Raw genomic sequence first — 27,278 nt, 5'->3', positions numbered from 1 at the left:
ATCAGTCTGTGGGATATATGAAAACTCTAATAGACTCTAATAGAGTTCAGTAGCTTAAGAAGGAAATTGGTCTTGCTTTGTAAGATTTTTTCCACTGAGATTTTTCAGTGAAAACAATGAAGGAAAAGCAATCTTAAGCAATCACATCTTACAGCAATGTCCATATGCTATCATTTTGCATTGTAATGAAGCAGTTTCTAAGCTTGTTCAGAAATCTGCAAGGTCAAGCAGCCTCATCATTCAAGACAATGGTTTCAATTTCAAGCAACTGCAGGGTAAGAAGGGAAAATTATTTCAAGAGTACATTACTCAGCAATGTTTTCCTCTCATCTCCCTTTAGACATTTTAAACTTTCAGTGAGGCAGGGTTTGGAACTTTTATGTTAATTTCAGCAAGTACTAGGACATTCTGAAAAACTATTGTGCTGTATCAGAGGTGGGATACATTATTTATCCCTATCCAAATGACAAGATGGAGCAAGCAGGGAGGTTTGTAACTGATGGAGGAGTGATTCTGCAGGTTTAGCTCCATCAATCTGAAAGGAAGGATTTGGGGTGTCAGCCGTCACAATAAAAAACAGCAATCCCCTAATAACATTTTGAAATGGCCCATGCTGGCTTCCTCCCCAGGGACCTTTCTAATTTTGTCTTCTTCCAGTGATAACCTGACAGTTGCTGCTATCTCAGGCTGCTTCAGTTATTGATAACCTGGAACCTATTTTGTAATTTAAAAGTTTATATTGGAATTTTTGAAAAGTTGTAATAAAAGTAGTCTACTCATCCATGTAACAAATAAATAGGTCTCTGTGAGACTTATGACCGTACTTCACTTTGAGGTTCTCTGCCTACTCTGTACTGTACGGGGATCCTTCCTCTATGTATTGCCTAGGTTTTTGTGCACAGCATCCTGATACACCTTCCCAAGTCGTGGCATCACTCTGAAGTTAACACTGGGTTATTCAGTTTCCTTCTGCTTTGTATATTGAACTTCATGGACACCAACAGGATTACTCTTGACTTACAGAAGTGTAGGCAATGACAGAATAACACACAGCATTCACGTGACCTTTTTGTTTGAAGAAGATCAGAATTTGAGGAAGGGATATTGGTCATTGCCCTGCCAAGCTTGCTTTCTTGCTTTTCCAAACTTTATGCAGACACTATGTACCCCTAGGAAATAGTGTATCTTCAAAGACAATGGTATCAGTTCTAAGAGCAGCTCTGTTCAGGGAAGTGATGGTGAAGGCACAGGGTATGCCAGCCAGTCCTCATCAATAGGTTCTACTTCTTTTTCAGAAACTCGCTCATTAAAGCTGAGCAACAAGAACAAACTCATTATAGCTCAGTCTTGACCTATAAATGCTCTTGAATTTTCATCTTTTTGTGAACAAGTATTCTCCGTTTTACAGTGAGAACATTGTTTGCTTCTGTTACATGAGTAAAATTCAATCTGGTGGCTTGAATTTTTGAGGTCTTTTTCCTTACTTTGTTGCAACAGAAAGTCCTGTAGTGTCAGAATTTCATATATTGGTAAATTCAACTTCTTTTTAAAAAAGCATAGTACTTCCAGTGCCATGGTTTAGTTTTCCTTAAACCTCTCCTGGTTTCTTTAGGGTTGAGGGGTTTTTTTGTCATCTTTATATTTTTTCTGTACTCTTATTTTTTTCCTTTTTTTTTTCAATTGCACAAAGCTGAAACACTACACAAGACAAAGTCAAGGACACTGTCAGTTAGTGACTTTCATAAGGTTTCATGAACTAGGTGAATTTAACTTTTTTTCCTTTATTTCCTGATCTTTTTTTTTTCTTTTAGTTTCTTCATTTGTCTCTTCCAAACTCTACTTTCTTGCTTTTCCCTTTTTTCCAGGCCCTTAACTCTGCTCTCCTCCAGGGAACCTTAGCTGTCCTCTTGGTGGCCCAGACAGTAAGACTCATATAATCCCACTCCACTGTAAACAGCAGATCTCCTACAGTTTGATAAAATGGGGCTCCTCAGCTGAGGACAGACAGCTGTGATCTCCTTCACAGCCCCTAACCAGCATAGCAGGGAACAGTACCTCCTCCTACCCATACGGTCTGTAAGACATTCCTGTTTCATTTGCAGACAGAAATTGCCTTGCCTCCTGCTGGATATTGCATCTTCCTCGGGGATTTTGTTCTACTTAACGGCATTCTGTCTCTTGACCTTTAGCAGGTTGCCACAAAGGAGAAGAAAGACTATTATATAAAACTTTGTAGAGTGGCACCTAGCGTGTATGAGAAAATGAAAGAAAAGGACACTGACTATCTCATTAAATGTTTTCTAGGGTGCCCTTCAGAGAAATGATCCTTCTGAGAAGTCCAATTGTCTCCCTTCCTCCTCCTCCCTCCTCCCCCCCTCCTGCCATCTTCTTAACAAGCATTTGATTAAGTGTGTTCAGTCATAGTCGTTTTAACCTGTGGCTTTCCTAAAAATAGCTTCCAATCTGAAGATAACACCTTTTCCTCCCACCTACACACATGCGCACACACACGCACATGCACGCACGCACACACACACATGCGCACACTTTTACCTGTTTCCATGGAAACCCCACTGGAAAATGTTTACATACCAACCATGTCAGAGATAACTTTTCCATGAAAATGTGAGGCAACTTGTGTGTCATAGGAAAATGCCACAAATGCTTTAATGTTTTCATTGGCTCTAGTCCATTTATTTGAGCAGCAACGTGGTAAAGCATGTTTTGCCCACAAAAGAAGCAGCAGCACGATGCGCTGTGTTTCAGGACAGAGCCCCTGGTGGGGACAGATCTCCCCTGCCCTGGAGTACTCACTCTGTTTGCATCAAACCAGCATGATGTGAATCTGAGTACCATTGCTTTCTCTGTCTCAGGCTCTGATTCTGGGCGATATTAAACATTTTGATTTCGTAGAGAGTAGAGGAGATTAGAGCAGCCTTTGTTGTAAGGTGATGATATATCCCAGCATCCCTGGTATTTGCTTGATTGATCATTAAAAATACATTTTCCAAAGCCCAAATGTTTTTTTCAGTTGCCACATTCAGTTTAAAATCTTGTTTGCTGGTATGGTTCTTTGTAACATAGTGAAAATGGCTCTGCCATCAAAAAGGATTGATCTTCATTTTCTCATGGTTGCCAGTTGCCTATTTCACATTTTTTTTCTGCCATATACCAGTTTGACTTACTTGAAAACTAGGACAGTGAAAAACGGTGTGAGGACAAAGGCTTACTCTTCAGATAAATCTCCATCACACCATAGCTGTTACTTGTCCTGGTGGGCTGACTGCAGTTTTGACTATTACATTCTTAGTATTTCTTTTCAAATTCCCCGAAGGGTGCTGGCAGTAACATAGGCATAAAAAACTGCATAGAAGCTCTGGGAGCTGTGCTTTCAGGAACATTTGCAAGAGCCCAAGAGGTCACAAGCACAATAGCAGAATCTGGAGCAAGAACTTGAGCCTTGCTCCTTCCCATAGGCTCCACTCAAAAAGTAACTCTTTTCAGTGAGTTCACAGTGCAGAGAGGATTAATACAAATTAGCTGCCCTAAGAAGCATATTCATATATGCAGAATGCATTTGGAAACCTCAGGGATTTAATTCTACTCCTTCCTTGAATTTTACTCAAGAATTCATGAGGAAAGATGTTGTTTTCTGTCTTAGTTACCCCATAGAAATTGCATACTGTTGGACTAGCTTGCTATCTCACCTCCTTTCACGTATTTTTTTTTCCAAATGGGAGGTAGGAGAAGATAAATGAGCAATTCAAGTTACCGACAAGAAACAGAAAGCAGAGACTTGAGGATGTTCACAGTAGGGCTTCAATTGCCTTTGTTCTCTGCCTTTCTAGTGAAATAAATTAATGTGAGATTTTCTATTCTAAAGAAAAAAAATCAATCTCAATTCTGAAAATCAGTACTTACCTCTGAGACAGGTAACGTTTTGAGACATCATAATTTTTTCCTGATGTACTCATTGTGAGAAGTTGGGTTGTACAAAGCTCTTCACTTCTAAGGGAAAAAAAGGCTCAGCAGTCTTTTGCAGCACTATCAGGCAAAGAAAGCAATTGCCTTTTTATAGGTGGTACAATATCTATACTTTAGCATAAGCAAATTGAACTGCAAATAGTTGCTGTTTGCAGTTTCCTTTCTTCTGGAGTCCTAATGCTAGTGCTGTATTGATTAATGATATCAGAAGTCAAAATGCTCAAGAAATGTACAAACATGAGAATGTATAGCTCAGCTCTTCAGCTTTGTTGGTCTAACAGAATAATCCTCAGAAAGTAATATTTATAAATCATATGCTATAGCTGTTATACAATGCAGACTAGTTGGTAAATAGTAGCAGATTCAGTATTTCAGACAAGTTTGAGGTGGTTCATTGTACTTGTTTTCCATTTTTTCCTACTGTCAGGAAAAAAGTATAAAAATGCAGTTTAATGTGCCAGAAAAGCAACTGTTTTCCCTAAGATAATATGAGCATAAGCATCCATAGAGACAATGATTTTCTGATGTTTGCTAGAAGCAGTGACTACATTGTGACTTTGGCAGATGGAGTTTGCTATAAGCTGTTGTTTATAAACAAAGTAGTTATTGATAAAATGTCACCATATGTTTGTATTGTTTATATAATATGAAACACACCATCATTTCCTCTGATTGGAAAAATTTTCCTGGGAGGTTGGGACAAGTTGTCAAACCAGTCCTGAGAAAACCAGTAAGAGATTTCTTCTGTGGGATTACAGGCAATATCAGATAGATATTCTTGGAAGAAGAACTTGGGAAAGACAGAATGTCCAGATTTTTGGCACCTTTTTCATTGTTTGTAATGAGTTACATAGAAGAATTTAAGTAGAAAGAATGGAGTTATGAATATACATAGATTGTTTCAAAAGAAAAGAATATTTCTTACAGATGTGTAAAAGAGAACACAAAGCAAAACAGCACTTCTAACCTCATTTGTTGAAAATAGACAATCATAACTATATTTTTTGTAGTTTAAAGATGTACGTCATTAACCCTGGTAGAATATGCAAAGGGATCATTTTCCCATTATCATTACTGAATATATGCACTAGGATGCCACATCCATACCATCTAGGTATGAGTATACATATGATATTCAGCACTGCAAATGTATATGTAACAAAAAATCCCAAGCACAAGCAAGAAAAGATGAGGCTACGCTAACTAAAGAGTGGAAAGAATTGTGACAATTGATGAGAATTTCATAGAGACACATTAATGACTATTATATATGAAGATCTAACACAGCTTATGTTTAAACCTTTAATGACTGGTTAAGGGATCAGGAGCACAAGTAGTGTTCTCCTCTATCCTTCTAGTTGCAGGGAATGATGTGGGAAGAAACAGGAAGATCCAGCAGGTCAATACCTTGCTCCAAGTCTGGTGTGACTAGCAGAATTTTGGATTTTTTGATCATCAGTTGGTCTATGTGACACCAGGCCTGCTGGCAACAGATGCAGTGCACCTGTCTCAAAAGGGGAGAAGGATCTTTGTACAGGGGTTAGCAGCACTCATTGAAAGAGCTTTAAACTAGAAAGGGATAAAACCAGGCTCACTAGAGATAAGCCTGGGGGTGGCACACCAGTGTTTGACAGACAATGTGCTAATGGGGGTCCTCCGGTCTGCTCCACGATGTCCTGAGTACACTAGAGCACATTGGAAATGTCCCTGCACGAATGCATGTAGCACCCGAGCCATGTCAGTGGAGAGAGGGGATGGAGATCCACACAGCAGCAAAGACATAAGGGCTGTCAGTGCATTAGAAACCACCAAAGCACCGGACAGCAGTCACATAGGAATTAGGACTTCTGCCCACAAAAAGGTGGCAGGATCAACTTAGTGGATGAGGAAGAGGCTGTGGATTTTGTCTACCTAAGCTTTAGTAAAGCTTTTGGCACCGTTTCCTACAGCATTCTCCTGGAGAAACTGGCTGCTCATAGCTTGGGATTTACAAGTTGCTAGGTAAAAAACTGTCTGGGTGGCCAGTTGTGGTGAATGGAGTTAAATCCAGCTGGCGTCTGGTCACAACTGGTGTCCCCAGGGCTCAGTATTGGTAGGACTCATTTGCATATAGATGGGTAGGTAGTGCCACCTGAGCTGGCCTAGACAATTGGAGATATTTGCGTAGTGTTAGCAGTTATGTCACAAACAAGCAGAATATTTTCCACTTCTGATGGAGCATGTGGAGGTCAAGTGCGATACCAGAAGGTATCTAAAATGGCAGCACTATATCTGTGTTTAGGCAACTGAATTCCAGTTTGTATGTCATGTTATCATGATGTTTTTCTTCTTAGCATTGTAGAAGAGAATCATACTGAACATTGCAAGTGCTGAGTTTTCATCATACTAAAATAAATAAAACCTATGGTTTTGGCATTAGTTTCTACGAACTGTGAGAATGCATATTCAGTACGTATAGGCTGGAGCCACAGACAGTGCACGCAACCTCTGCCATAAATATGTGCTGAGTCATTTTATATCACTGCTGCTGAGTCCAGAACATGGCTCTCACATTTGCGTGGTTTTATAGCTGCCAAAATTATTTCCATTTCATGTCTTCAACCTCAGTGGATAGTTCAGTATTGCTTTGAAACTCATGGAAGCTAGATTTACAGATACATTGAACTTTGTTGCTTCCACTGATTTTTGGAAGGTCAGCATTTGAAAATCTGATTCTGATTTACGAAACAGGAAATGGAGATCCAGCCTGCAGCATCTGTAATGCATCCTGGAGTTAACTAGCGGGAAAACGGGGTTTGCCCTACAGCACTGTGAGCTCGAGTTTGGTCTTAGATTTTGGGGATAGTTGTCTTGGGGAGAGGGATGAGGCAATACAACCTGAAGGTGAAAAGATCTCAAATACATGGATCAAGGTTTCTCAGGAGACATGTGGCAATCTCAATCGGTAATTCTTTGTGGTCCTTCGCTACAACCACTCCTGTTGCCTGTGTGCCCACACTAGCCCAATGCTGTTTAGCACAGGCAGAAGACCAGAATGAGGTCCAGTGTTGAAGTACAGTGTGTACTGGTACAGCACTGCATGAAACAACTTAGGTAATAATTTCTGTACATTTTGCAGACTCATGTGTAAACTCAGACTAATGTAAGGCTTTTGTTGTGATTAAATACAATTTTTAATCATGGCTAATCTCTAAAGATGGCAATTCAGGAAGTACTTTGTCACTCAGGGCTGTTTATGAAGCATTCATTTACGGAGCTTTATTCCAGCTGAGTCCGCTGCTTGAATTATACACAGGCCACTCAGAAAGAGTTACCTAGGCAACCCTTCAATTGGTCCTTTTGTGCTCAAATTTTACCTCATTCGTCAAATTTCAAAGCTGAGTGTCCATTTCAGATTGATTTTCCCATGCCAACAGCATCTACCAAAATGGAAAAGGAATGGATTTGGTTTTTAGGAAGTAGCCCCACAAACTCCTGCACCAGCCCAGTCCTCCAGAAGTCAGGCTTCAATAGATTGCAGCAGTGAAGTACTGATCATCTGCCCACTTTGGTAAAGAGCTGAAAGCGAAAGGCAAAAGCTAGCTCAGGAGCCTCATAAGTACTGTCAGGAGTGTGACAAATTGTGCCTATGTACATTTTTTAAATCTTTTAATGATTGTACCTATTATGGACCTGTTGACTTTACTGTCATCTTACAATCGTGCAACTTGGGAGTTTTACAAAGTGTAGGAGTTAACAAAATATCGTCTTCTGCTGAGATCAGCACATAACTTTCAAAGTAGCTGCAGCCTGTTAATGTTGTCAAGAGGTAGACAGAGAGTTGCTTCCAGTCCATCAGTGTCAGGTGATACAGTCATGATGGAAGAGCCTGAGCTAAGAGTTGGGCTTGCTTCTGTAGGTACTGATCAGTTCAGGTGGCTGAGTAGTTGAACAATTGAGGAGTTCATGATACTGGAATAATTAAGACCGGTTCTTCAATCAAAATTAGCAGTAAGTAGAAAATGTCATGAACAATACCAACATATGGTGACATTTCATCAATAACTCTTTTGCTTAGAAAAAAATAATTGCTGTGGTCATTGAAAAGACTGCTTCTTACAGCGTTGTCATGAAGTTTATGTAAGCAATTTTAAGACAGCACACTAAATGACAAGAAACCTGTATTATAAATCTATGGGAAAAGGAACTTGCATACTGCAGAGAGGACTGAATTCTCAATTACTATCTTTTTGCAAAAGAAGAAAACAGGAACACTACATGAAGAAGTACATCTCATGCTCTCAAACAAGCACAGTTTTCACCAGGCACTCTTTTTTGGACTTCTTCAACTTCTTCTTCCTCCAGAAGCTTTCACTGAGCTCTCTAGGAATCTTTTCACAGGCTTAACAGGGTTTTGCATTACACACATCTAAGTGAAAGAGCAGTTTAGGCCATTTTTTCTGTTGCCTTATTCTGTGGTATAAGTTAGATCCATGTGCAATTCTGAAGACATTGCCTGCCTATGTTAGAAGTTAAAAAGTTATTTTAATATATACACCCAAAAAGGCTGAATCATGCTCGCTTTGCTTTCTTTCTGTGGCAGTCTGAGAGGGCTCCATTTTGTTGGCAGAAGCAGCCTATGGAAAGAGAAGTGTATGGCAGCCAGAAGGTTTTCTGTCATGGGAGAAGGTCTCTATACACCTACTGTGTAATAGAGATAACAGGTGAACAGAATACACATAAAAGGAGACTAGAGATTGATGTGAAAATCACCTATATAAATAGGAGAGGAACATCTTTCCTTTAGTTTTAGCACCAATTTGTTCAGAAGAGTGCTATGTTGTGGCTGGTCTAAACATGGGAGGCTCGGGCTGGAGATAAGGACATTTCCTCCTGTCCTTCTCCCTATGAGGACAGCCCAGCAGTGAAGATGGGGCCCAGGGAGGTTGGGCCATCTCCATCCTTGGTGGTTTCACAGCTTGACTGGCCACAGCCCTGAGCAGCCCAGTCTGGCCCCCCGAGATGAGCAGCAGAGCTCCCCAGGTTCCTGCCAGCCTGAATTACCCTATAGTCCTATGAACAAGAAAACACACACACACACATATATAGTAACTTTTAAAGTTACTCACAAAAACTTAAAAAGTTAGATATATGTATACATCTATATTATACATACATATATTTCTCCTTATATGCATATAGATGTTTTTGTCTGTGTACACACACCACACGTGCACACACATATCTCTGTCTCTATCTCTGTCTCGATGTGGCCAGGCTTGATGCAGCCCAGACCAGTTTTGATCCCTGACCAGACTAGCCCACATCCCAAGGGAGAGCCTGTGGGAAGACATATCAGAGCCACAAGGCTCTCGTCCAGGGAAAAGGCACAACATTGCTCCGTGCATCCCAAGGGACCAGCATCACTGTCAGCATAGCTACAAACAGATGTCCTCAGGTAGCCTGTGCTGCAGGGATACCTCATAGTCTGGCCAAAATCACTTTGCTGTATCCTAGCTAATGTTGTTAGGTAGGTGTGGTGTTAATGCAATGTTTTCAGACCCTGTGGGTTCTCACTGAAACACAGCACAGTCCTCAGGACTCCTCTTTAAAGAATCCCTAATCTCGTTCATCCACTTCAGTGTTCTGCTCACTGCGGCTTCTTTTACAGAATGAAGAGGATGAGGACCAGCCTCTCAGCCTGGCCTGGCCTGACACCCCACGCAAGCAGCTCACTTACCTTCTTGTATTACCCATTGTTTTTCCACTGTGGGCTTCCCTCCCAGATGTCAGAAAACCTGTAAGTAACTGTTGTTGTAAGTCGGTGTGTTCTGCACAACAGGGTGGTTCTCTAGCTAAATGCCAAAAAGGGACTGCAGAGGATTTTTTCAAAAACAGAGCTAACTTTTTTTTTTTTTTTTTAATAGTTTCTTCTTTGAAGAAGAGGTCACAACATGAGTTGTAAAATCTTCAAATGGGTACTTATGGGTGCTAATAGCTCTATAAAGATTGCCATTCATATTCACTAGTATTTTATGACACAAAGTGGAAGCTCTTAAAACTCCTTTGGGGCCTTCACATCTACATTTCTAGATCTCCACTGAACATCACACAAGTACTGAGGACATCTGTCCATCTGCAGTGCCCTAAAGGGTACAACTGGGAAGATTTCAGACTAAGTTTTCTCTGTGGTTCAAAAATAAGAAGTGTTTCTCTTAAATGCATGTTCTACTAGACCTTTTCCTTCTACTCGTCACCTTTTAATTTTCATAGTCCAACAAGATTCATAAGTCCTTCCATGTGTGAAATATTGCTAGTTTCATCCCAAATACAGCTTGAAGTCATGTAAGACTGATTATTAATACAAATGGCTTATTGTGAGAAGTTATCAAGTCTTACCACTTTTATATTCACATATACAAATAGACCTGGCTAGGGAGGCTCATGGAAAGTAAAAGAAAAAAAGTCAAAAGTCCCTTAGTAGTGCTTTAATCTCTTTTCCTTTCTGGATCAAAAATAGATTTAAAACTACTGCAAGAGAGGGATGCACAACTTAGAAGGTTATAAATCAACACCCTGAATTCTTTTTTCGTCCTCACACACACTGAAAAACTTTCCCGTCCCACACACTGAAAAACTGCAATTCAGTGCAAGAAACAAGCTAAAATAAGACCTCTGATTTGTTTTTAGATAAAGGTTTCTCAAAGGATATAAACTGACGTTTTCCCTTCCGATCTTTAAGCTTTCTTTTCTTTAAGTTTTCAAACAACTATGGTAAACACTTTTTGTTTGGTGACACAGAGAGCATACTACATGCATTTCAAGATTATTTATTTCTGTATTTGTGCCCTCCCTTTATTGCTCAAAACTATCTCTGTAATTTTTTTCACAATTTGGCCCAAAATGAGCAAGTACTGCTAAGAAGTAAGTCTGTGCACCATTTTGTATTTTGATCATCTGATACAATACTGGGTTTGGAAAGTAAGCATCTCAAGAGGTTGCATGCAACTGTGTGATGCATGCGATCATTAACACTGGCATTGTTCACAACAGAACTCATGTGCTTACATCCTACAGCTGAAATATCCTGCTGTAATGCAAAAGATAAGCACAGTTGTATATGCCAGGTACGTCAACAGGTGTTTTAAAATTTCATTCACTGAAAGGAGTGGCTTTTTATGCAGAAGCAAAAGAAATGTAGTTTGTAAATACATGTAGTAATAACAGAGGAGGTTACAGTCTGTATCAGTATGACAAGCTGCTGACTTTGGACATTGCTGTCAAAGAATTAAGCAGATGGTTGCATAAACTGTCTAACTGTTCAAGGACGCTTAATTAGTGTATTTGTTTCTAAAATATTCTCGCTTATGCCTCTGTGCAGTCCCCACTATTCTCTTCCTAACAAAAAAACCACAATGTCACAGCTCAGAACGTGCATCAGAAAACAACTTTTCTTGAAATCTGAGGAAAAAGTTAAAACAAACCTAAAATAATAGTTAAATAGATTTTGTAGGTAGGCCTATTGTGAGGAGCTTGATTTGGAAGTGTGGTAATTTTAGTCAGAAACCCAAATTCTGCATCAGGGTGCTCAGATTAGCATGTGGATACATGAAGTGAATGCTTGTGTGCTATATACTGATTTGTGAGACCATATGGAGCCATTGACATCCTCTGTGGGTGTCCACTTCTCAAAAATGAGTTCTCCTCTCCTCCTAGAGTCTCTTTTCTAAAGTATATTTTATCTCCACATAATTGAGACAGTTTGGCTGCATTTACTTGTTTTATGCCAAGCTATATTTAGCTCCATGAGACCCAGAAGCTCTAGAAAAATTATTTCATATACGAAGTCTCTGATTATAAAGTTAGCAAAATCCTTGTTGCCTTAATTATGCACCAGTGTACATATGCAGACTTTTATATACTTAGAGTAGGTTATGCCTTAGCTCAACTAACTCTCAGCTGATTCAGTAGCTGACATGTTTTAATGTGTGTTTAGTTCCTTAATAATACCTGCTCACATTAAGCCAATATATATTAAAATCCTTACTATAACATCGACAATGTTGCTGGCAGTACACCAGAGGTAGGTGTGCCCTTGGGGAATTTTGTTCATGACTTTTTGTTCAAGTGTTTTGAACAATAACAGGCATTTTTCCTGTACTAATAGCTTATTTCCCCAGTGGCTCTGTAAAGGCCACAAACATAACTGTCCACCTTCTGCATTGAGGAATATTGAAAGGAAAATGACATGACCAAGGTGGCCCAGTGGGTCAGTGGCAGATATTGAACACCATCTCTTTTATTATAGCCATACTGCACTGTCCATCCATTTGTGTTACAGGCCAGAAAAATGGCTATCGGGGCTCCAGTCCAGCCATGGGGCAGTTCATTGTATCTCTGCAAATTCCCATTACCAACATAGAGGTACAACTTAAATGAACTCTTGTTGCCATACAGAGATGCACTGTTACCAAGGGGACAAGGACAAGATGTTCCTGCACAGATCTAGTTACAGAACCAGGTTCTGAGTAATCAGATTTAAGCACTGTCAAAGGAAAATCAAAGCTTGTGATCCAGATAAATTTATGTACAAGACAAACATGTGATTCATTCAGGTTAAAGGTAAAGTAAAGGTGTTGCTGTCAATACTGGCTAAAATTAAGACAGTTACTTTGCAAATTATTAAGCACTCAATATATTTCAGGATCAGGCTCTTTGAATAAAAACCTTCATACTTGGATCATTCTTGCTACTTAAAGTCCTTTTTTTTTCAGACACTAACATGAAATCAATATAGAAATGTACCGAGAAAAATGTCCTTAAACTTGCTGATAGACAGGAACAGCACCAATACAACCAATCTACAATGAAACTATAAAATTCTTTCTCTTTTGTTAAAAGAAAACAGCATATGAACTGAATGAGCCATGGCTTTTCTCATTTGTCTGTTACCATGACCACAACAGAACCAACTGGTAATAAACTGGGTTCTCTGTCTTTCCAAGGCAACCATCACAACAGTTACCAGAAAAGGTGAAGTACTGCTGTCTCTGACTAATTCTTCTAGGAAAATGCTTGGAATTGGCAGCTATCTGTATTTCCAAGAGCTAGGGAGTTGCAATGAGATAAATCTCAAAAGAATGCTGTCATTAGTTACAAAATAAGCATGATTATTGTTATACTCTGGAAATAAAATGCAGCATCCGAAAAAGAATCAGCACTGTCATTACTGCTTTTTAAAAATTTAATCTATATGCAAATTATATAGCAGTATCTATGGAGTCCGTTCTTGATTTCATCACCTGTAATACATACAAGCTTTGAATTTTGCCCTTTTGAGGTTAATTTTTCCCCCTTTTAAAATAGGTAATTAAACTGTTAAGCCTATTAAAGTATTCTTAGTCTTGAACTGCTGCTTATCAATTAATTTTCCTTGGAGAGGATTTGCTAAGACAGGCTAGGAATACACATGCTGAGAAGTTACTGACTCGTAATTCTTAGCCATCCGAATTCTGTGGGTGTCTGACTCAGATAGGCAACGTCTCGTTATTTTGCAAGAACCACTTGGTATATATAATCGCACTGACAGAGAGCTGTTACCGGCCACTACAGCTCTTGCTGTTTTAGTTTTGCGTAAGCCAATCTATGCTTATATCTTGAGTGCCGTATAGTGATTATTCAAATTGCATTGCTATGGGGTGCTCTGTGTAGATTTTGTGACCATCTGCAACAAGCTTATAGCTTCCTCATCTCATTCACCATATGTGTTGCCAGAAAATCCCAGTTTTTACAAGGAAGACAAAAAATGTTGAAAGTTGAGAGAGCTGGCTACTAAGAATGGTGAAGAGGAAGTGCTAGCTATTTAGTTTTAAAAACGGAAATTGTTGTTTAACCATTCCGGACTCAATTCTGCTCCCACTGGTGTCAAATCACTACTTGAACAGTAATCTTTGTGTTCCTTTCAAATTGTGCTTCTATTCAGAGTAAGGTCTTCTGTCCCCCAGTGCATGTAAAGTTTTGATTTTAAAATTAAAACCCAATCTGAGTAGGTTTAAACATCATTATCAGGTTTTCTGATTTGATAAAAATTTAGAACTCCGTTTTGAAAAAGTAACTCTGTTTGCTTGGTAAAGAGTTAAGAAGCAGTTAAGAAGCAGATCAACCAAAGTACCCTGGGCAGTTCTAGAAACAGTGCTTGTGACAGTATTGGAATTGATATGGAAAGGATGTTTCTGTGTGCCACTGGGACTATTTATGCCTATATTTAAAGACTATTCATTTAAAATACCTACTGGAATGATTTTCTGACTCTAGCAGAATTTCAGTTATTTATTTATATATGATGGGGTTCGGGAGCATTGTTTAATCTGTACCATCTCTAGTGTGTGATCCTATGTGTATTCAGTTGTGGAATTTATATAGGTCATGGCAGCCAATGTCTACAAGCTCAGTTTTCAGGAGGGCATTTAACATTATGCAGGGTACCCACAGGGAGTGAGTAAGTGTTCTGTAGCACAGAACTACAGCTGGACCTGCTGCTAGAGCAGATGTGGACCTTTTAGTTGTCCCATCCTGTAGATGAACGCGCACAATTGCCATTGCTGACTTTACCTTTTTCCCATCAGCAATGACCTGATCTCATTCCATTTACATCAGCAGAAAGACTCTGCACAATTTCAATGAGCTGCAGACCAGCCTGCGGTTCAGCTGACAAAAGACAGCATCATTCCCTCATGACCAGCTCTAATGGCCAGCCCAATTCACTCAGCACCTCTTAGTCCACAGCCACAGATGCTGATCAGTTCCTAAACATGAGGCTGTCCCATATAAATGCCTCTTGTGTCGGTTATGCAAGAAAAGCTGTCTGTGCAGATCTGTAAACTCCCTAAAAAAAGAGGGCTTTATCGTGGTTTGAACAAGCTGAATTGGCAAAATCGAAATAGTATTTTCTCTCCAAAGGTCTCATTTGGGGAAAGCCTTGCAGTCCTGTCTGTTCCCACAACACCTAGGAATGACCCACAGGCTAATGAGTCTCCCGGTGCAGCAGGAGCACGTTCTGCAGCGGAGGGGGTACAGGCAAGGTGCGCTACCCAAAAATTCTGGAGGCCCCTGCAGAGAAAGAGTGGAAGTGGAGTTAGCGAGGACTTAACAAGAAAAGGTAGTGCAGGATTGAGCAAAAGCTGGAACAGGTATTCAAATACAACGTACTTCCACCACCAGTTCTAATGGCTATTCATGAAAATTTGTAGGACTCTGCTAGTGGCAAGTCAGGAGTCCTCTGGGATGAGGATCTGTGTTCAGAAGGTTGATGCCCATAATGTGGTTTTATTCAAGACTGGTAGCATTCATTGACAGTACAAATTTCATTTTAAACGCTAATTTGATTTAGACATGGTTGGCTGGTACAGTACTGCAGTCGTGTTTCTTTCCTTTAGTAGTTAACTTGAACTGGTTTTGTTACACAGATCTAACTAGCCAATAGGAAATATGGATGATGCAAAAGACTGCAGAGAACAGAAACCAAAATAAATCATTAACCTTAATATAACCCATTCATTGGCTGCAAGAACACTATCTACTCAAAATTTGACATTAGTAAGGGAGACAATGAAAATGAAAATGAAGTTATTTTGGTGTTATTAATTGAAGGGCCCTGGAGTATGTTTTACATGTTTTTATAACAAAATTCTCTACAAAACAAAGCATGGCAAATATGTGCTTAACGTATCTTCTGTTCTAATTGAGTCAGCAGGTTGATTTCCTAAGAAAAGTAATGTCCTAAATGCCGTAATAAATTTTAGATATGTATTTTTTTACCTCTGTCATATGGCAGCCTTTGTTATACACTGTGAAAAGTGTTGCATAAAGTTATTGTGTGAATGAAAGGTATGGACACCTGTTTTAGCAATTTGAAAACATTCCTTCTGAATAAGCAGGAAGCTATTAATAAATTTAGAAGTCAAACTACCATTCAGCTGAACAGTTACACAAACTGCAGCATAACAGTATATGATACAAATGACAACCCAAAACTTGCTATTCATCATACAAGTTGTTAGGAGGTGTTATTTTACAACGGTTGGAAGAATGAGGCATAGGTAAGTATATACCAGGGTAGGGAGTCAGTTTCTTACCATTCTTGACATTTATTTTGAGCATCTGTTGATGACCAGAGCAGTTGGTCAGAAGAGGCGATCTGAAAAAAAGGAGAGGCCACTCTCATTTTGAAAAGCAGGTAAGAGTACAGCATGTCAGCCATCAACATAGGCATTCACTGTTTCTCTTTGTTTCTTTTTCAGAGGTCAAGAAAATTTTTTCCTATCACATTTTTTGGCTCTATCAGCTGGATTGCATTTTTTTCTTACTTAATGGTCTGGTGGGCACATCAGGTAAGGAGGTGATACTGGTACAAAATACAAGCCCTGTATTGCATTTTGCACTGTGAGAGATCATTTAGCATCGGAGCCCATCATCTATCTCATGCTGAGTAGTGCTTTATTTTAGGAGCTGCAACCATGAAGGAAGTAAATCACTACTCAGCAAATAGAAAGCAGTTCAGAGAGCTGCGGTTGTCCTGACCACAGGACTTGGTCATTCTGGTAACATCAGAGCCATCAGCAACCTCTTGTCAATACCTACTGGTTCTATTTGACAACCTTATCTGTCTCGTGAAACTTGTGGAAATCTGTGAGAACAAGTAATTCTCCAATCTTGTCTGTATTTTCCAAGCTAGTCAGCGAGCTCCAGGGTAGTATTCCTGGTTAAACAGATTTACAGCAGAGATCATTTCTTCACTGCAGGTTGTTTTTTCCCTTAAACCCTTTCAGGTTGGAGAGACCATTGGTATTAGTGAAGAAATCATGGGACTGACTATTCTAGCTGCTGGCACATCCATTCCTGACCTTATTACCAGTGTTATCGTAGCACGCAAAGGTCTGGGGGACATGGCTGTATCCAGTTCTGTTGGAAGCAACATATTTGACATCACAGTGGGGTACGTCCTAGAGCAAGAAAATTGTGTCTGTTCTAACAAGCCTTTTGTTCTTAGCATGTTGCTGTGGCTTTGCCAAGGTGTTGCCTACAACAATTTTCTGCCGTGGGTGCTTAAAAAGGAGAGTGATACAAATAGGCAATGGATGTTACTCTTTCAAGTGCTTGGAACGTTATAGATATTTACATGACATAATTTTTACAAATTTGTTGCCTAATTCTCTCTTTGATATCTTGCAGAGCTGCCTAGGCAAGTGAATTGCACTTAAAAAATATGCAAGAGCATTGTTCCAAAAAGGAATTTCTGAAGCTTTTTGTGCTTTTGTCAGATTGCTGTTGTTTGCGTATGTTACCACTCATTGTGCTTATACTAGAGCTTTCTCTGTAAATATGATGATCAAAAACAATTCATTGCCTCTGCAGTATTAAGCATGTTTGCTGTATTAAAAACAGAATGTCATTGTCTTATGTAGCTCATTCAGGCTGTTGTTGACGTGATTTTTTATATACCTGGCAAGTCCCAAATTACAAACCAGTTCTTTATTAACACAAAGAACCCTTTGTATAGCTCTGACAATGTGAAGCAACATCAGATTGTGCAGAAATGTGTTGTTTACACTTTATTGCTTCATGGCAGCTCTAGGATAATGATGTGTGGCCTGCAGTTGGAATTCAAATTCCTTTCTGACCTTTTGAGACCAAGCTAGATCAAGTCCAGAAATAATGTAATCTATGTCTCATCGTTTCAAAAATGTGCAGGAAATATACAAACAAACTCTGCCTTTATCCCCACTTTCCCATCTTCAACACAGGACAGAGGTACTGAGAATCATGTCCGTACTCTCAGTTTGTATATCTTTGGTTGCTTCTTGCTATCACACATGGAGAAGAACAGGTCTAGTCATAGTTGTAGTACCAAACAGCCTAGTCATAGAACAGATCATGGTTTTCACTGCTAAAAATACACCAGCAACTGCACAGGTGAAAAAACGGATCCTGAAGTTACAGTGGATAGTAAATGGCTTTTTTACTCTGTCTCTTAGCTACTGGTGGTATCTTTGGACACGGCAGAAAAAATGGGGCACTTTTTTCTATTGATCCAGAAGCATGAAGTGTTTGAAATAACATCTATAAGCAGCAGACCTGCAAAATATATAAAAACATTATTCACTACCATGTGCTTCAGCTTAGAGCATGTAGGGTGCATTACAAAACTTTTCTCTTTTGCAATGCTTTCTTACTTTTCTTAAAATTTTTAGTCTTCCTGCCAATGGAAATGTTGTTGTTCTGTACCAGTCTGCTAGACCCGGTACACTTACAACAGAAATGGCACAGTTGAGCTGTAGGCTGGTGTGGTAGTACTGAGGCTGTAATAAATTATTCTGTAATGAGCTGCTTATTCAAAGTTTGAATGTCGTGAGCTTCTGACAGCTCTCTTTATGCTTTCTAAGCCTGCTAAGCTCCAATCAGTGGCTTAAATATTTATTTCAGCTTGACATCTTCCAGAGGGATGCTGCCTCATTTTGTGGCATCAGAGATGAGAAATGCAATGACAGCAAATACAGAAATAGAAATTAAGCTAGAGTTCAGTTGAAGTTCGCATTTTAACACAGGTTTATACAGTAAATGTGGATCAAGACTTTTAAGGGCCAAATTTTGGGGGCAGTGCCTTGCATAGTGCTGGTTCTTCATGGCAAGGACATGTCTTTATGTGACCCACCCTGCTGTCATGCAGGCTCTTGGAAAGACAGTGGAAGTAGATTCTTCTGCAGGTGGTCTGAAGTCCAGGAACAAATGAAAGGGGTCTTCTGACTCACAAGCAGGATGCCAGGTGATTTGTCAGCCAAAGGAAATATAATTCACCAGTGTAACTAGTGGAAGAGAGGGGAGATGTGTTTTCCCCAAGAAGCACGAGGAAGCTGACAAATGAGATTGATGTACATATTAGAAGAGCTGAAAGTCTTCCTGCTTCAGTTTATGCAGGAAGCCTCTGGTTGTATTTTGAAGTGCCCTTTTCTAGTGCTCCTTTCTGCACCTCTGCAACATTTCCAATTTATTTTTCTGTTTCTTAACAGCCTTCCTCTGCCGTGGCTCCTGTATGCTATGATTAACAGCTTTGCCCCAGTGACGGTCAGCAGCAATGGCCTGTTCTGTGCGATTGTCCTCCTCTTCATCATGCTGCTCTTTGTCATCCTCTCCATCGCTTTCTGCAAGTGGAGGATGAATAAAATCCTGGGCTTTCTCATGTTTGGACTTTATTTTATGTTCCTGATTGTTAGTGTCCTCCTGGAGGACAAAGTGATCCAGTGTCCTGTCTCCGTCTAGTGGAAAGTGCTGTTTCTTGAAAAAAAAAACCAACAAAACAAATATATTTATTTAAAAAAAAAAATAATCAAAATCAAACAGCAAAAAAACGCAATGGAAAGCTTCTATGAGAATAACGCTTGGATTTGTGAATTTCCTCTCCCCCAATTTTAGAAGAGAGAAAGAAAGAAAAAAAAGGTTACAAAGGGTGGATCTCGGAGCTGGAGAATGACCGCTGCTGGGCAGTGCAGTCACGCCGGAAGGGCTGAGTCCAGCTGCGCTGAGGTTTTCTTTGTCGCCGCTCAGTACCGGAGATGCGCACGCATGGACACAGCGAAAGCTACTGCTTCTCCTCTGCCCATGGTACATACCCGCAGACTTCTCGCTCACTGTAGTAGCATACACGGACACACAGCGTGCTCAGTTCTTGCAGATCTCATCTTCTAAGGGGAATGCTAATATTAACTTTGTGGAGGCACCACCACCCCCACACCCTGGTATGGGATTTTTCTGATAATCTGCTGAAAGTCCCGAGTGGAAAGCATACACCGAGCACATGAGTCACAGATAGGGAAGAGCTTGCAGATCTCTTCATATAAGTGGATTTTTATGATGCCATTTCAGCAAAGCCAGGGGGTTCGTCAGTGTTTTGATCCTCTGCATCACAGGTCTGTAAAGGCAATCAGCAGGATGTTAATGGTGGTTTATTACATCTTGCAAAACTCTTCAGATTCCAGAAACTCTGGCTCTGGTGCTGAAGGGGCCATGCTGCCTGGCCATTTTGTGTGACTGGTGCAGATTTTCATTGCATTTACATGCAAAGACCAGAATGGGGATACTCTTTCTTCTCTAATAGCAACATAGCATGCGGAGAGATCATACAACTACTATGTGAACACACCGTTTTTTCTAATGCAGCAATACTAATAACAACAGTACCAATGGCTTTCAGATGTTGTTACCATTGTGAGTTTGCCTTTTCATGCCAGAAGAAAAAGGCTAATTTGCTTACGCGTGATATTTCATACAGAAAATAGAAGTAGTTGTAAAGTGGCAGCCTAATTGCTGAAGTGGATATATATTTTACAGGCTGTCTTTCATTATTACTTGGAGTGTAAGGACTTTCACAGCTACATATAGCCATTGTTGGAAGAGATCCCCAGCTGCTGTACAAAGCTGGGGCAGTTCACGTTTGCTTTTATAAATCTTGAAACTAGGTAGGGAAAACTAACTATTTAAATATAGTGGAGCTGCAGGAAACCTACATGAAAATTTTTCAGTATTGCTGGAAGTGTGAATGTCTAAAGAAGCCCAGGGAGAAGTGAAAATGCAGTATTCTTTTACTGAAATCCTGAGAGAAGAAGAAGGTCCAAACCTAGAACAAAAAAAAAAACCAACTAGAGAGAAAGCAATGAAGTGTTTGTCTTTCCTCTAATTTGGATAATTAAAACAAAATAAATGAGAGGACTGAAACGGGTATTAAGAAATTATTTAAGATAATAATTTGTTTGTTCAACTCTTTTGTGCAGTTAGAGTTCATTAAATTTCAGCACATTTCTGTGACCTGTTTCGGCGTTGTTTTGTATTCGTATTGTGCTCACAATGGCAATGCTGTGCTCACAGTTGTGTAACAGACGGCTCAGCACATTTTGTCTTGTCTGTTTTCCTGTGTTCCATGCTGTTTGCTTCTCACTCATCCTGTTGTCCTTTACTGTTTTCCTGTTATATGTGTTCGTATATAACAATATCTGGTTAGAGACTAAAGACTTGACAGAAAACAAAGGTAGGGAAAACAGTAAAAAATACATATTATAAGTTACTAAAATTTTAATATTATGTGATATCATGAAGAAAAAAGTAAAATAATAATGAACAAAAGCAAGAAACTAGGAGTTACAATGTCTGCCACCCATATCTTGTTGTAAGATACTAAATCCTAGCTACATTCAGACTCAGTTTTTGATCATAATCACACATTCGCAACATCTTTCTTCTTAGTGCTTTTTAGCATGAGCTTCACTCATTGTGAGCAAAAAATTTCTCTGTGTATTTAAGATCCTTCACTGCTCCAGAATCCTTACCTGTCTTAGCGATAGTGCTGCCCACCTCTTAATATTCATTTCTGAGGGTGTACACAACGGAAAGACATAAATATACGTACCTACAGTGCCCTCTAATGACAAGAACGGAGATCTTGTAAAAGCAAACCTATAACCCAAATTCTGAGCTCAAATGAAGCACTTGCCCTAAGATATGGGGCTGACTCTGCAGTAGAATCTGTCCCAGACTAGTCACCAAACTCTTTTATTTCTGACAGCAGTGCTCAAAACAGGCACAGATCCTTTCCCAAGTGAGCAGAGTAAGACAGAGCAATCCACAAGAGCGTGTGCAGGAACAAAATAGGTCTGTATGTATGGGCATTGCAATATACAAAGATGCCAAGATTCACTGGTCTGGCATTTAAAATCACAAAACCAAGGAAAGGCAAGAGTCTGATCTCTGTTCAGTACATTACTGCTTTTTTGTTTGGTTGGTTTTCGTTTGGGTTGTTTTTTTTTCATTCATAACTTTGTGTAACTCCCACATTGGAAAGGAAGAAGTCCTGCCTGACCTCGAGAGCTGTAAGAGCACTCTGCTGCACCCTGCAAAGGGAGGGCAGCAGCAGCAGAGGCTACTGCCCCACCAAGGGCAGGCAGGGAGAAAAGAGTAACTGATCCAAAGCCCTACACACTGGGAATGTTTCAGTCCAAAGCTGGCATCAACAGCTTGAAGGAAGAATTTTATGTGTATGGCTAAGGGCTGGTATCCTGTAGTGGCATTTGTATACTGTCTTAAAATATATCTGACTCATTCCTTTCCTGTGTCTGTTTGCCCCTGTCAACGTATTTATCTCAGAAGGCATTAAAAGTAATTTTTTCCCCTTAGGAATGAGACACCTCACAGGTCCCACTGCCTTGCATCTGCTGGGTAGATCATAATTCAAATAACTGAATAACTGTGTGGCCAGTGGGCAGCTCAGCTCCAGAGGTAATTGGAGGCATTTCAGTTGTGGTGCTTTTTGCCTCCAGAGGCTGGCTGCAAAAGCTGGTTATACTTACCAAGGCAGCTTTCCACATAACTGCTGGGGTGAGCTGTTTTAGGATCCTTGCACGCTGATGTGCCCTTTGATTATAGGACAACAGCTGTGCTGGTAGAGAAAAGACAGGGATGGAGGGAGAAGCATGGGCCCTTACACCATGTGGGAGGAGTTTAAACTGGAGAGCTGAGAGAACAGCCCAGAGCTGCTGCAACCCAGTGACTGGATGTCCGTAACCTGTACAGGTTCAACATTGGCAAAAATGCCTTGTAGGACACTCCTATTTTACAATGACAGCAGATTCCCCAGCACAAAGTGTTTCTCATTGTTCATAACTGTTTCCATGTGGGATCCATGAACGTTTCTCAACATTGTACACCTAGAAGCCACAATTAAATTTCTGTTTTCTTCAACGTTCTGAATTACTTCACTAAGGATGTGGTCCAGCAAACTGCCCAAATTCTACAGTGAGTTGGTCAGCGTTGAAGCCTCTTCCACCTGCCTGTATGCCTGTGTTCATTTATTCAATTGATGATGCTGTCTGCATAATCCTTATGAAGCATGAATGAATAATTAATACAGAAATCAGCGTTATGATCAAGGTCCTGTTCTAGCCTAGGGTGTCCAGGACAACACCAGGTTGGCAATGCAGTAAGTAAGTTAAGAATGCAACTTCAGGTTAAATGGGCGACTCTCTGTGGCACCATCGCACCTGAACAGAACCAATGTTGGACATGATTTTTGGAAGGGATTTCCAGTAGCATCTAAGTAGGATCATGGGTTAGATTTTGACCTGTTTTAAAGATTTTCTGCACTGACTTCATTGGAATTAAAGAAGAGAATGGGCCCCATCAGTACAAAATACCACTGCAGTCCTACAAGTAGTTGCTGTTTTCCACTAAAAACAAAAACAAAACTAAAAAAGCTGGCTTTCCTCTGCAGAAACCAGAGACAAATCTGTAGGGTAAATGCTACTAAAGTGTGATAAAAAGTGTGATATAAGGGTGATCTCCTCAAGAACTACATGTAGACATGGAAAAATCTTTCAACAGAGCTCACTGTATTTTAAATTAACAATTTTACTGACAGCTAGTGCTTTCTTGTAGTGCAGACAGGCTCTCTGTGTCTGTATGCCTCTGCTTATTTATTCAATTGATGTGGCTGTCTGTATAATCTTCATGAAGCATAAAGCACAGTGGGTGACAAAGAAGCTTATCTAGATGTCATTTGATGTTTGTAATGGCAATGAACCTACCATGTAATTTCCACATACGCTACTCTGAAGTAGTTTATGGTCGCTGTCATTCATGGTACTGTTGTGTGTGGATATGAAGGTCCACAAAGCAGTAGGTTAAACATGTGATTAATCCAAGTACTGTAAAAAATAGATGCTTAGAAATACTCTTAATGTTTGGGTGTTTTTTAAGGGATTATTTCTCTGGTTGTCTTTTACTTCATTACATGTATTATGAAAAAGGGGATATACAATGTTTTTTAATTATTCTTCTTTCAGCAGTAATTCCTTAAAATAGCATCTTGTAGTCCATATAAGTTATGTACTAGATCAAATATGAGTCTGTATCAGATGGATGGATTTATTTAATTTATAACAAAGAAATAATCCCTTCTCCAACAACTGGCCCACTGAAATACAGGTGATTTCCGCCATTAACTTGGGTAAGATGTAGATTTTTATCTTAGGATCCTGTATTTCATAAATGCACTTGTGTAACAAACATAATTGTCCTGGGAGCTATGTACAAAGAAAAAAAAAATTGCATTCACTTGTATTCTTGGAAACCATTTTACCTCTTGTAAATAACAATGACACAGCTAACTGAGAAGGAGGCATGGTTAGTTCCTTTGAGCAGCTGATTTTTGTTTTCCTGCTATTCCTGGAAAGTTTGACGCAAGAACTTGCAGCTGGAAACATATCTGCAGAAAGTGATTTTGAGGTTAGCAAATGGAATCGTTTGAACTCAACAGTGTGGAGAAGAGTCCTGCTCCAGCCCTCCAACAGGTGTGGATTTTGCTCCCGGTTGATGTTAAAATGATCCTTCTTGGATCTGTTGCCATCAGTTACAGGAGTATTAGTACTGAGATGTCTGTAATTTCCATTGGGACTGGGGAGAGTAACTTCCAGATTGAAGTCAGGCAATTCAGTTTACCCATCCGATACAGAAATCCTTTATGGATCACAGCCCCGTAGTCCAGACAAGTCATCCTGTAGATCTGCTGTGTGTTGCTAGTTGTCAGTGTATGGCATCTGAGGACTTGTCTGCTTGGATGGGTGCAGATAGCTTGGACGTTCCCCTGCCCATGCTCCTGCCTGGCTAGAAGTAAGCCATGTCTTCTCCAGAAGCCATGTAATCGCATTAGTGTGGCACTGAGCCCCTCCTCCCAGCCAGCCAGATGCAGGTCAGCCCCATCCTAGAAGCCATGTAACCACTTGGAGCGTGGGTAGACCAGACACACAACTGGCCACAACATTCCTACATGAGCCATAAGTGGCCCAGGACAAGATTAAGTAAGAAATAATGTAATTCGAGATTGGTAAATGAACTGTACTTTCATGTAGGTTTATTGTTAAATTCACCGCTCATCAAACATAAAACCAATCCAAACAATGAAATTTGTATGCGTTTTTAAAGATCTTGCACTTTACTATTATTTTTTTTTTTATTTTATGTCACATAGTTGTCTTAACGCAAAAAGCCATAAAAAACCCAGAAGACTAGTATGGGGTTTCTAAATAAGGGGATCGTTAATTTTGAAGTAAAGAATCGATTTCATGTCTCTGTTTAAGGTATAATGTAAAATACTGTCAAATAAATGTACAGTAAAGCAGGATCTGGTTTTGCCTTAGTGAAGCTGTGAGTAAGTCGGGGGGGGAGTTTGCTCATACTCTTGAGCTTCCCTGTGGGACTGTACAAAATGCTGCATGCTGTCTTTGCAGCAGGAGCTCAATCCTGCCATCCTTTTTCACCCCAGAAGAAGGAATACAATGCTCGCACAGTCAAGCCCAATGAAGCAATTAAATCATTCTGTTACTCTAATGCTTCCACTGAGATCACAGTAAAGGAAGCTCCTCATGTTTTACAAGAGATGAGTTACTTCTGTCACATCTGTTTTACAAAAGAGTTAAAGTTTTCAGGGTCAGGATATCCAGCAGAAATCAATCATTTCTTTTAAGCCCCCATCAAAATTAAATGATGCCAAAGGGATTTCACTTGGTTTTTTGTTAATTTCAATTATCAAGATCTCTGTTACGCAGTTTTAGTTTTGCAATCCTGACTCTGGGGAGTTGACTCACATGAGTAGAAATTATTTCTGTCACTTAAGATGGCAAGATCAGGTCATTGTATTGTCATGTGAAAATAATAGTAGCATGTTATAACTGACAATCAGATGCTATTTTTGTAATAAAGCTTTTTTAGCTTGTTTGTTTAACTTTGTAGTTTTCATACTCTTTCATCTCTCATTTTCAACTTAATGTAATAAAAATCTGCAGAAGTCCCCCATCTTACACATTTCAAACTTAAAAAAAAAAATACATTGCTGTGGAAGCCAGTCCAGGCAACCCCCTGAAAATTCCAGTTTTTCTCATGTGTTTATGTGTATGGATCATTATTCACTACATGAAACCCTTGTATCACTGAATCAGTTTATTCTCTGTGAATATAAGTTTGTATATAGTACGAAAGGTAGCTTTATTTGTACATAGGCTCTCGGAAATAATCCCTTCTATCAAAAGTCCTACTTCACTGTATCTACAGAATGTTTCACTGTGGTGTGTATACTTTCTCACCTTATGATATCAATACAGAGCTCTCCATATAAATCACTTTATGTAATTGAGTTGTCTAAGTGTGAATTACAATAACAACAATAAATACTAATAAAAAGACTTAACAGTGCGACAATTTGCTCAGTATCTTCTGTCTTAATTGTCTTGGACTGGCTATGTCTCTGAAAATAATATTTTAACTACCTGCTCTGGGTTGAATGATGATTTGCAATGCTACTCTTCATCATAAGTGTTCAAGCAGCACTAACTGCCTCTTTCCCTATTCTACCTTCTGTACATAAGCAGAGTAAGGAAAACATCTGTGTTCCAGTGAGCCTAATATTTAGTTAAACAAGGGGGTTTTGTCTACAGCCCAATGTGAAGCCACCAGTTGACACCTTCCTGGAGATGTGTATGACTGGAGCCCTGTGGTCCCATTTGGGTCAAGTCCCCTTACATTTCTTTACTGACATGTTTGCTCACAGGTTGTTTTGGATGTCATTCATCATTTAGACACCTTCTAGTTTAGTCTTCAGGCTCCACAGTCTGTTGTCCTTGCGAGGTAGGATGCTTGGCTTTTTTTCAGTTTGTCATTGGATGAATGATACTTTTAAACAAAAGAATGATCTTCAATAAATAATAGCAAAAGAAAATCAGTAATGTTAAAAAATTCCCATAATCAACCAAACTTTCCATCTTCCCAAGTCATAAAAGGTTGCAATAGACGTTATTACTGTTTCTCCTGTAGTAGCCCCAATAAATTATCCTCCACTGTGACATCTCATATGAGGCATTTTGTGAGCTCAGGACAGAGATTTTTCATTTATCTTTAACCATACTAGAACTCAAAAATTTTAGATTGGAAACAACAAAAGAAATTTGCAAATAGACTAAGAAAGAGTTGAGAATAGTAATGTTCCCGAGACATTCATGCCTGCCAAATGGGAAAAACCAACAAGGTCAAGCACATCCTGCAAAAAGCAAAGTTGGTGTTCACTGCAAGTCAGGGAGGCTTTAAAATTTAGGTTGGTAATGGAGACTAAAAGGAAGACTGTGTTAAGTTTTATCTAGAGAAGTGAATATGCATACACACACACACACAAAATGTGCTCTGTGGGTGTGTTTTGTCTTGCCTCACTGCTTGGTAGCATTTGGACC

General features: G+C 39.6%; 1 protein-coding gene across 2 annotated transcripts in view; it reads left to right on the top strand.

Moving 5' to 3' along the window:
• SLC24A2 (solute carrier family 24 member 2) overlaps window positions 1-19,278 on the top strand; it is a 102,816-nt gene extending 83,538 nt beyond the window's left edge. For both annotated transcript variants that reach the window (XM_074166189.1, XM_074166188.1), the window contains 4 exons: window positions 9,635-9,763; window positions 16,263-16,352; window positions 16,791-16,957; window positions 19,029-19,278. In XM_074166189.1, the coding sequence (XP_074022290.1) occupies window positions 9,635-9,763; window positions 16,263-16,352; window positions 16,791-16,957; window positions 19,029-19,278 (636 nt within the window). The remainder of the gene's footprint in view (window positions 1-9,634; window positions 9,764-16,262; window positions 16,353-16,790; window positions 16,958-19,028) is intronic.
• The last annotated feature ends 8,000 nt before the right edge of the window (window positions 19,279-27,278 follow it).

Source organism: Numenius arquata, chromosome Z (genome assembly GCF_964106895.1).
Source record: "Numenius arquata chromosome Z, bNumArq3.hap1.1, whole genome shotgun sequence".
In the NCBI taxonomy this organism is placed as follows: Eukaryota; Metazoa; Chordata; class Aves; order Charadriiformes; family Scolopacidae; genus Numenius; species Numenius arquata.
The sequence above is the reverse complement of the archived record's forward strand: the minus strand, read 5'-3'. Positions and strand labels throughout refer to the sequence as shown.